This window comes from Monocercomonoides exilis, assembly GCF_001643675.1.
Source record: "Monocercomonoides exilis strain PA203 chromosome Unknown scaffold2-2631571, whole genome shotgun sequence".
NCBI classification, from domain to species: Eukaryota; Preaxostyla; order Oxymonadida; family Polymastigidae; genus Monocercomonoides; species Monocercomonoides exilis.
The window spans coordinates 921,409-933,036 of NW_027150547.1; the positions used below are offsets into that span (position 1 = coordinate 921,409).

Here is an 11,628-nt window from a genome sequence, read left to right on the forward strand (position 1 = left end):
GCACAAAGAAAAGATAAAAAAAAAAAGTAAACAATCAACGCCTCTTCATAAATGCAGCGCTAAAATTCACTTGTGTCACTTCCAGCCTCCTGCTTTATTTGGTTGTTCGAACGATTCACATATGAAACATTGTAATCGACAGCATCAGACATTGTCAGCATAGCTGCATTATGAGGGAAATATTGAATGAACTCCTTTTTCAGCTCAGAAAGAGCAAACCGAACTTTAGCACTTCCCGAAACACAATTCTTTATCAGCTTTTCGAATATTGACTCTTCCACGCTTTCAAAGTTTGGTCGCTCTCCATTCAGAATCTTCTGTCCAGCAATTGTTGGCTCATACTCTCCAAACGGGATCTGAAGCGTTAAGCATTCCCACAACATCATCCCAATTGAAAATACAACAGTTTTCTTTGTCGCATGTTTCTTATCTCCATTTAGCAGTTCGGGTGCCTTCCATCTCAAGCATTCTTTCTTGTTGTCTTCATCATCCTCAAAGGCGGATGATGGCAGTGGTGAATTTCTGCCATTCTTACTTGTTGAATAACTAGAAGACGATGTGACGATGGTAGAGGACGAGATTGACGATGAATCAGAATCAGAATCATCCTCCGAGCAATCTGAATGAAAAGCAATTGCAATGACCATGTGTTCAGAAAACAGAACAATGAGAGGGCTCAAATTGTCCAACGATTGAAGAACTTCTTCATCGTCAAATGAGTGGAGCGCCCCATTCGCCACCCAGAACAATACCTGAGCGGCTGTCACTTCTCTTTCCTCTTGCGTTCCAATCCGCATTTCCTTCTTTTCATTCCTTCCATGAAGCAACATGAAAAGCGAATCCCTCAAATCCACAATCAGCTTCTCATGAGGAGACGAACATGCCATAGCATCCACCAGATTCGACATTGATGAGGTGGTTGGACATAAACTCTCCGTTCTAACAAATGTTGTGTCTGTGTCCGTGGTCGAAACAGTTGAGGTGGATGAGATGGATGGAGATGGAGTCCGCTCCCTTGAAATATCATCTTCTCCCTTCTCGTCAACCTTCTCCAGTATCCATTCTGGGATCTTGTCTGAGTCTTGCAAAAGGATATTTTCAGTTGACCCACACTCTGCTAGCAGATACTGTGATGATTCTGAGTGTTCCATCTTCTTTCCACACATCCTCCTCTTCTGCATTTTCTCTTCATTTCTTTTCTCTGCCTCTCTCTCTGCTTTTCTCCATTGCTCCTCCGGAGACATTTCCATCGTAACCATTTCAAATGCTTTCGGATCCTTCTTTATGTTATCATTCACAATCTCTTCCAATTCTTTTGTTCTTCTCTTTTGTTTTCTCCATCGAACAATGAATATTATTGAAACAATAAGAACAATCAAAAGCACAATCGCCATTACAACAACAACAATTGGCCACATTGATCTTTCTTTGTTTCCCACTTCAGATATTCTTTCATCTTCTTTTGGTTCAGATACACTTTTGTTCTTCAAAATGAATGACTGTGTTGATGAAGGAGAATATGAATTACCAAATAGAATTTGAACACTCACTTCTATTTCATTTCCACAACTGCTGATAAGATCTTTTGCCACACTCCCTTCAACTTCTCTTTCTGACAAGTATCCATTTGAATCAAAATCATAATTTTCAATCTCTTTCTCTTCACCTTTCCTCTTTACAACTGAAAATGACAGATTACACGGAACAAGAAGCAATCCTTTGAATGTCAATTTCATTCGATTTGCCTCTTCTTTTGCTTCCACGCTTTCCAGAACAGGAATGAAAAATAATGAATCCCTCTCTGAAACAATTCCTTCAAAGATGCACCTTTCATTCAACATCCAAAGTGATGTGTTTGGCAATATTCCATCACCACCTTTTAAACTTTTCACATTCAGTTGCGCATTGTCAGAGCAGTGAATATTTCTTCTCACAGATGGATAATTTTCCACAGACGGATTGTTGTTAGTGAACATTCCCATCTCGATCATCACATTTCCTCCACTAACTTGAAGCCCTCCATTGGATGAATTCTCAATTTCTAAATCGTGAATAATTAGTGTGCAATTATCCGAAGAAAGCAAAGATCCATTCCAATCGCAAATCTCATCAATGCCATTAAGCGCTTCGTAGAGATTTGCTTTTTCTTTTAAAGTATATCCATCAAACAGACACGAATCTAGTATTGTATCGGTGCAATTACATAAAGATACAGATTGGCCTTTAATACCAGATGAGGTGCAATTCTGGAAACTGTTGTTTTGTAAAAAGACGCATATCTTCGATGAACTAACAGATATAGCACTTGAACCATCATTCTTGTTTGTAATGTTGGAGAAAGAAGAAAGTGAAAGCTTTATTAAATGCGTTTCTGCGTTATCTTCAATATGTTCATCACACGCAAAAATTATGCATCCATTGTTAATTTCAATATTTTTTGCGTTCACCCATTCAAAAGTTGCATTGCTGGTAGCTTTGTTCAACTTAATTAATGAAAACGAACAGTTCACATTATTAAGATTTAATCTTGAAACATTCAACCCCGAACTTTCTTTATCGTTAATTAGAGAGGAGCCAAGTGAACAATTGAAGCAATCAAAACTTCGTATGTCCATGCTTCCCAAACCTCCACATTCCAAAAGTGGTTTCTGAAAGTTAAGACACTGCACTGAGCATGAATCAAAAACCGAATGAGACAAGCTGATCGATGCCAGAGAAAATGGCAGAGTTACGGTCAATGCTGAAGGTTCAGCCTTGCTTTCGAATGAACAGGAAATAAAAGTTGTCTCACCAGATTTAAGAAGAAACAAGATCTGATGATCACTCAAAAATGATGTATTGAAAGAGAATAACTGGTTTTCTATTTCAACTATTCCATCACAACACACAATATATTCCCTAGATTTCTCAATTCCAGAAGAAAATTGAAGAGAAGCTTGTTGCTTTGATACACTTCTAATCTGAAGATCTTCCAATTTACATTCAGCGTCAATAAGCCCATTTTCTCTAATCACAATTCGACTGTTGAATGATTTGTCAAGATGATCTAATCCGCGATTTACTGTCAAACAAGGCGAGTTGACGCTGCCACACATCTTTAGACTTGTTCCTCCACTTGATTCATCTCCAACGAAGATTGTATCGCTTCTGTAGCTCGCAACAAGATCGATGAGATTTCGATCTTCGTCATCGGCACTCATCAAACTGTCTCTTCCATATATTGCGTTCGACCTGTTATACACCGATTGATCGAGATTAAATTTAAATTGAGTTTCGTTAATTTGCCTATCGAGATTTGTGCAAAAGACAAAAATGTCTCTTCCAACAGCAGCGTCGTTCAGATGGAATGCATCATTGATGAATTCAAATGACAAATCTCCTTCACCACTGCAATTAAGGTAGGTTGTTCCCCCTTTCCCTTTTGGTGCTTTGCACAACAAAAATATTGAGTTGGAAATCTTCACATTCATCCCTTCATTATATTCAACAAACAACACCCCTCCCTTCAAAGAATTTTCGCTTTCACAACTTGTGAAATTTGTATTATTTACAAAAATAGATTGCCCAATTGCGCCGAACTCGTTTCTTAGAATACTCGGATTGATATCTTCAAGTAATTCCTTCTGAAAGATCTCCTTTAGAGAACAGTCTTCAATATCAATTCGATTATTTTCGTTATTATATTTACCTAAATTTTTCTTTCTTTGAGAAATAAGGCTTCCCTGTTTTAGAGTGATCCTTTCCATTTGGCAACATCTTAGCAAAGCATTTGCTTCTTCTTCAACAGTGATAATGCCATCAGTGCTCCCTTCAACAGAAATAATATGCACATCATTCAAAGAAGCTACACCTGTGCTCTCAATGTGCAAAATACCACAAGTTGAAACAAATGATGCCCATCCAATCCAACTTGATTCCATTTGCACTTCTCCTCCTTCAATATTGCACACCCATCTATTCCAACGGCTGGATGAGGTTGCTGATTTCTTCCCAAAAACACATTTGGCTACAATAAGTTTTCCAGTTTGCACTTGAATCAGGCTGAATTCGTCTGATAAAGAAAAATTAACAGTGAACATTAATTTCTCTATTTTTGACACTATCTCTGTGCTAGTTCCGCAAACATTTAGTTTTCCATGCTCATTTGTAATAATTTCTGTGTCTTCTATTTTCCCTAAAAGTTGTAGAAATGTTGTTCCCATGAGAATGTTCGTTTCAAGTTTTGTGCTGTTTTGAATAATGATGTTTTGCAATTGATTCACAAAAGAATCAATACTATATTGAACACTTTCGCAAGGAACAGCTTCCCATCCGCAGCGCTCATAATCGATGCCATTGTTATCAATATAGATTGTTTCATCCACTGGCTTTAACAAAAAGCAAATAAGAGACGCGCTCAATGAACGATCAGGTGTCGAATCCATTAGCCACAGTTTTTCTTTGTGTTCAATGCTCTTTGTTGTTCCTTCCCATTTTTCAGATGTAATTGATATTTCTGGTGAAGGTATTACAAGATAAACATCATCTCCAAGATTTGCTGTATTTTTATCAAATATTATATCTTTCATTAAATAAACAATCGAAGAAGATACAAATGATAAATAAAATCCTCCTCCAAATCCATCTTCACTTGGAACGCGACACTCACTTACACTACAATTATGAATGATGATACTCCCTCCTTCTTCAACACAACTTTTAATTGCACCTCCTTTCTTCAGAGAACCAGAACAAACGCAATTTTCGAATGAACAATTTTTCAGCTCTGTAACATTTCCATTTCCAATTTCAATATTCATCACGCTTCCATCATCATTATCTCTCCAAATATTCATAAAAGTGTTATTTTCCAGCAAAGAAGAACTTTTATTATCTATATGAATCAATTCGAAGCGATGAGAGGTTGGGAATGTCATCAAAGTATTACTGAATGAGAAAAGATTGACTTCTGTTGCATACAGCAATCCTGTTGAGGCTGTTGTAGATGAACCATTAAGAACCATTTTAGAAATGTCGATTGTTCCATAATGAAATGCAAAAGCCGAGCAGCTCAAAAATGATAGGTCCAAAACAGACACTTCAGTCAATGTAACAGATCCGCCGTTTGAAGATAAAAGAGAATAAGGAAGAGATGTTGAAGAATCTTCTGTTGATGATAACAAAAACGAACAGACACTAAATTCTGTTTTTGATTCAGATAAAGAAAGAGAAGAAATTATAAATGAGGTCCTTCCATTTAAAGAAGAAGGAAGAATGAAAGAAATTCCTTTAAAGCTTGTTGAAAGAAATAATGAAAGTAGTCCATTATTTTCTTTTGGAGAAGATGCATTGACGTGGATGGCAACAGGGGTATCGTTTTTTCCGATTTCGTATTCCTTTCCGTTAAATTCCATCTCGTGATCAAATGAAAAAGCAGAACTTAAAACTATCACTCTTTTAATCCCAACGAAATGGAGATCAACTGCTCTTTCAATTGTTTCACAAGGAAAATCGGCAAACCCACAAGCGCTAAAATCCATTCCCTCGCTTCCATTAACAAAAGCGGAGCCTGCAAACTCACGATAGAAGCAAACAAGAGGTATCGTAAATTCATTGCTAACTGATCTTTCCAAACCAGAAAAAGCAAGCTGATCATTCAAATCCATTGAGAAGTTGAACGTTTGATTATTCACAACATTTTTTAAGATGTTTGCATCAACAAACAAGTTTTTTCCTTTTTCCGCTACACATTGCTGAAATGATATGCTTTTTAAAGCAAAGGCGCAACTGTCATCCGACAAAAATAGAAACAACCCTCCTCCGTATCCCTTTCCCAAGTTCTGCCCATTTTGTGCAGCGCAATTCAAAAAAGTTCTGCCGCTATATGGACTATTAATTTCAAAATATCCTTCATTCTCAACACGCACGTTTAACCCACCTCCACATCCATCTTCGCATGAGCAATCCTCAATAAAACAATTTGAGAAAATAATTGATCCCCCAGTATTTGCAACCCCACTTATCAGTGAACCATTTCTCTTCGAACGAGAAACTCTGCTAATGTTTGACTCCTTAAGTTCCAACTTCCAGACCCCGTTTCCTAAAGAATTTCTAATTATGCAAGAGTCATATAATCTTATTGATGTAATTTTCACATCTTCAAATACGCATTCCCCTCCATTAAGATCAAAAATACTTGTGTGAATCACATTCTGCTCATTTATACATGTAACGTCGCATCGGTTTAAAACAATATTGCCGTTTCCATTCATCAAAAGGAAACTGTAAAGTACAACTTCTCCTCCTTCAAAGTGTTTCAGGTTGCAATCAGCAATTGCTATTGATCCTGATTCCACTGTAAAGACATACCCAGATCCGTTCGATGATCTTATCACTGTTTCGTTCCTTGACAATCCAGAGATTGCAATTGATGTCGTGCCAACAGCAATTGTATCTTCATAGAATTCACATGTGTCAGCAATAATTGTCTTGTTTGTGCTCAAAGTATTCCTGGTCAAAGAATACTTCAATGTTTGACAATTCGGAGAAAAGCCACAGTCGTCACAGTTAATTCCATTCAAATAATTTGCTTTTATCTGATAATTTGTTGATATATCTGGAATCCAACTATCAAAAGATTCGTATGTCAAACATTCATAGTCTTTTTCATCTTTACAGCGCAAAACTCTTGGCTTGTCGGATAAAGAGAAACATTCCGTAAAATTGTCAGAATTCAATAAATTCCATATTTGCCTGTTACATATATGAATGTCATTTCCTCCATACTTTTGTGCCGTATTATTATGGAAAGAGCAATAGGATAACTGCACTGATGGTGAAAAGTCTTCAGCTAACTCTGCGAACATGATACAACCTGCAAAAGTATTTGCATAATTATATCTGAAGATTACACTAGAGATAGTTAGTGAAGCAAAAAGAACCCAAATGTGGATACATCCTGTGTATTCACGAGTTGTCGATCCATTTTCATAAATATTTGAATCTAACACATGATATCCGCTTGTTACATTACTTATGACCATATGCCCTTTGCCATCTGCTTGATTACAGGAAAAATTTGACGCATAAATTTTGCTGAAAATAACATTCCACATGCTTACACCTCCTGCCTCTTTCTGAGCTTTACCATTCTGAAAAGAACTTCGTTCACTAATAAACGTTCCTCTTGAAAGCATTCTAATTGATCCACCATCAGCAGTAGAGTTGCATTTGTCAAACACACAACGGGCTACATTTAGAGAAGCTGTCCCCGTACAATAGAGGGCTCCTCCATCGCCAATGCCGTCAACAGAAAAATAGCTGTCATTAAATGAAGTATCTCCAGAATCAAAAGTATCTCTTATAGAATAATTTGAAGCGCATGAAGAAAAGGATGAATTAATGCATGTGAATGCAACAGATGCAGGAGATATGATCAATCCTTGAAACGGATTGTGGCATTTCATCATCTCAATTCCACTTATTTGTGTATTCAAACATTTTTCATTGGTTCTTTGATCATTGCAAGAGGAAGTTGAAGTGATGTTTGAAAATATGCTATTTGATACATCCATATGAGTTGCAAGACCCACACAAACGAATGGAAATGATGAAACAATTACAGATGAAAATAACGACTGTGCTAAACTAACTGTGTTAAATAACTCACGATGTCTTTCTTCAGGAATAATTGAAACAAGAGCTGGTGATTGTGATAGCTTTTTTATTGAAGAAAAAGAAATATTTTCCATTAAAATATTGCCTCCTGCCAAATAAAAAGGAATTGCATTCGAGCAACAATCAGTAAGAGAACAACAAATAATATTGAGTGAAGACATCAAGCAGATATAAGCAATACTGCAGTGTTCACTGCGACAAATCGATATATAAGACAATGTTGTTGATGAATTTGATAATTTGAATGCTGAATGACCATTTTTTAAAGATGTCGACAACAAAGTGGGTAATATATTGAACTGCGTTGAACGGAGTGAATTCATTTTTAATCGTTCGAATTGGCGCTCATCTTCATTTAATGACGTATATGATGCATAAGAGCAAGAAGAAATTCTGTTGTTTAATTTTTGAAAAGAATCAAATAAACAGTATAAGCTGCAAATCACAAAAATAAGGAAAAGCATTTCTTATTTCTCTTGAACAAAATATTAACTCATAATTTGATCTACCTTTTATTTCATTTTCGAAAGATTTATAATGATTGTCTTATAAATTTTTTTATGAAATTATTACAAAAATGACAAAAGTTTATAAATTGGTAAATATCTCAAAAATAAGTATGGTACAACCATTTTTTTGCATTCGCTTGTCAATGGCAAATTTACTGGATGAATATGTCAAAACTCCAATAAGGAAAACATGGGGATATATTACGCAACATCACTACACAGATTTAGGAGTTGTTTCCTTACTTGGAAAGAACCATCATACTGAAGAAAATTTTGTTCCTGACGCTTTGACAAGGCCATATATAACTTTTCGAAGAAATTTTATGCCAACATCACGAGGATTTACATCTGATGCAGGATTTGGATGTTTGACTTATTTTAATTATGCATTTTAGAAAGGATTCTTTTTTCAGGTATGATACGTTCAGGTTCTATGCTTGTGGCTGAAGCCATTCAAAGGCATTTGCTTGGACGAAATTTTAGCTTCAATCCAAATTTTTTTCCTTTTTGTCCAAGATGCGTTTGGCTAGCTTCTCTTTTTTCTGATGAAATGAAGCCTGGCACTCGCTATCAGCATCCTTTTTCAATTCAACATTTAATGGAACTCGGAGAAAATTACGGAAAAGCTCAGGGACAGTGGTTTGCACCCGGAACTATTGCAAATGTCTACAAGAGTATTATTACAAGACATGTAGGTCCTCAACTAGGAATGGCAGTATACATTCCTCCTGCAGGATTCAATACAATTTACATTGTTTGCTTTTTCAATTTTTTTGCAAGTCTTCTAAATTTATTTGTTTTCCCTTTGTACAGTCCGATGTCTTAAGGCTCCTTCATTCTCCTCTTCAACAGCCTGAAAAGTTTCCAGATAGCCGTTTCACAACTCCTTCCTGCCCTTCTTGCCCAATAATTGGTTGTATGTGTTCGATTCAAAGCCGTGAGGAAAAACATAGGAAAATGGAAGAAGAAAAGAAAAAGAAGATTCTGCAAAAATTAAGTGAAAAAGAAAAGCAAGAAACAAATAAAAAAGAAAGTGAGCCATCATCGTCAGATCCATCAGATTCCAGAATCGACTGCCAAAAATTAAAATTTCCAGAGCTTTCGCCTTCACAGGCAGCTTCTAACACAACGACCCCATCTTCCGTTACGTTATCTCCACGACCCTCTGAACAAGAAGGATCCAAAGAAGTGAATGAAAAACAAGAAACAAAACAAGAAACTGAAATTTCTGATTCATCAAAAACTGAAATGGAAAATGAAATAAAAAATGAAAATACAACAGAAAGTGACGTTTCTTCAGAATTATCTTCTCCACAGCAGAGCCCAAGCCAGCAGCAGTCTCCTTCTTCGACTCCCACTTCTTTCATTTCTTCGCATTCTGCTTCTTCAGAAAAGCTATCTTCATCAGCGCCATATTCCTTCGGCTCCGTCTCCCGCTCTTCTTCTCTCCCCACATCCTCCGGTCCCATGGCAGCATCAGCATCAGTATCATCAGCAGCATCAACAACAGAGTCACCTTCACGCGCAGTCCTTATCCTCTTCCCAACTCGCCTCGGCCTCACAAAGATTCCTTTGCATTACACACGGATCTTGTCAGCGCTGTTCCAACTCCCGTCGTTCTGTGGCATTGCTGGTGGACATCCTTCGTCAGCTCACTTCTTCTTTGGGTGTGTGTGTGAGAAGGAGAAAGACGACAAGAGAGAGAGGCAGAGGAAAAGAGGAACGGAAAGCGTGCTCTATCTTGACCCCCACGTCACCAGAGAAGCAGAGGAGGTGAAGATGATTCGGGTGGAACACGATGAATTTTGGGAGAAAGAGAGAGAGAAAGAGAACAAAATCAAGAATTTTGATGCTGTTTCTCCGATAATCACTTCAGCTCCTTCTCCTTCTTCTCCTTCTTCTCTCTCTTCAACTTCTCCATCATCAGCTTCCCTTCCAACCTCACCATTATCAAAGTCAATGTCACCATCATCACCATCTGATCCATCATGCAATTCATCTTCACCAAACTCACCATCAGCAAACATTCAGTCAACTTCTTCTTCTTCCACTTCTTCCACTTCTTCGACAGCATCATCACCTTCTTCAGGGAATACTGCGTATCCTCACTCATCGTCTAAATGCTTAGCTGCCAATTCCTTCCATCCACCGTCTCCCTCAGCCATCCACTCGATGCCTATCAAAGCGATGGATCCGTCGATGTGCCTGGGCTTCCTGATAAAATCGGATGAAGAGCTGTTCGAGCTGAAGAAGCAGGTCGAGTTTATCTTCACTGTGCAGTCGGCGATCCGAAAGAAAGAGGCGAGAGAAAGAAGAGAGAAGAGGAGAATGGCGAAGAAGCTGGAGAGAGAGAAAAGGAGAGAGAAAGAGAAAGAGAAAGGACAAGGGCAAGTGGAGGAGAGCCAAGAAGCAGACGACGAAAGCTTAGAAAACGATTCGGTCACCGACGAAAGCCTGGACCCAGATGAAGATATTCCGCCTTTCATCTTTTTTGAGGGAAAGGAGTCTGCTGACGACTCGTTTGAGCAAAGAATCAAAGTGAAAGAAGGGAAAAGGCCAAACAAGAACAAAGTTGGCGGGGCAGATCAAGAGAAGTGCTGTAAGAGGAAGGCTCCTTCGCTGTCTGAAGGATTATCACAAGATATTCAAGGGCAATTGATCGATTCTGTGCCCAGTGATGAGGAAATGTCTGATGATGGAGATGACAGTCAAAAAAGAAGCAGAGCACGGCTTGATGGCAAAAATGCTGAGAATGAAGGAGCAATTCGTTCGGGGGCTGAAGGTGATATGAGCCATGCTTCTGAGCTTGGAGGCGATGATTCGAAAGATTCATACCATTTTGAGATAACAGGACAGCCTTCTTCGTTTGCTGCTGCACCGTATTTGGATGGCTGCGAAGACGATGAAGATGATGATGCTGGAGAAGATTCGTTCGATATTATTGAACTCACATAATTCTTTTGAGATTTAGATTAATTAAAACACAGTCGAAGACTTATGTATTCTGTTATTTGCATTCAATAACATTTTGTTTGGAGGTTCAAAAAAAAAATGTTTTTTTATGTAATTTTTGGTCTTGTTTTTAGCTTTATAGGCAATCTGTCTGGACTGATTTTTTGTTTTATCTGTTTATTCTATCTTTTCAATTGTTGGGAAATAGAGAGACACTTTTATATGACATAAAAGATTAATGCATTTTTAGACTCTGTGCATTATCGACATTTCGCTTTATTCCATAACCTTTCAAATATCTCTTTTTCTTTTTGTGTTTATGAATAAATTTTGCAATTTCTTTTGTGTACATTTCGAAAAAAGTTTGTTCATCCTTTTAGATTTAGTGGAACAATTAAAGAATATCAAAGAAATAAATTCTTTCAAAGATTTGAAGGCGTTTTTCAAAAAGTTTAAAGCTTATCTATGAAAAAGAGCAAACATTTGCGTTGTTTTGGTTTCGTCAACACTT

The 11,628-nt window shown here is 37.4% G+C and overlaps 2 protein-coding genes across 2 annotated transcripts; one reads left to right on the top strand and one right to left on the bottom strand.

The window, feature by feature from the left end:
• Positions 1–59: 59 nt before the first annotated feature.
• MONOS_1256 (uncharacterized protein) lies at positions 60–7,445 on the bottom strand (the record flags this gene model as incomplete). The annotated part of the gene is made up of 5 exons (XM_067865190.1): positions 60–2,179; positions 2,627–6,606; positions 6,766–6,853; positions 6,935–7,039; positions 7,103–7,445. 5 exons carry the CDS (start codon positions 7,443–7,445, stop codon positions 60–62), a joined length of 6,636 nt encoding a protein of 2,211 aa, XP_067735724.1.
• An 842-nt stretch (positions 7,446–8,287) lies between these two features.
• Positions 8,288–11,534, top strand: MONOS_1257 (Autophagy related 4K). The gene is made up of 3 exons (XM_067865201.1): positions 8,288–8,531; positions 8,579–8,919; positions 8,979–11,534. Exons 1-3 carry the CDS (start codon positions 8,309–8,311, stop codon positions 11,118–11,120), a joined length of 2,706 nt encoding a protein of 901 aa, XP_067735725.1. The 5' UTR covers positions 8,288–8,308; the 3' UTR covers positions 11,121–11,534.
• Positions 11,535–11,628: the final 94 nt, after the last annotated feature.

Coding starts and splice junctions, on each gene's coding strand:
- MONOS_1257 (XM_067865201.1), top strand. CDS start 8,309: ATGGCAAATTTACTGGATGAATATGTCAAAACTCCAATAAGGAAAACA. Junction 8,532..8,578: donor ATCTGATGCAGGATTTGGAT/GTTTGACTTATT, acceptor TTCTTTTTTCAG/GTATGATACGTTCAGGTTCT. Junction 8,920..8,978: donor GATTCAATACAATTTACATT/GTTTGCTTTTTC, acceptor CCCTTTGTACAG/TCCGATGTCTTAAGGCTCCT.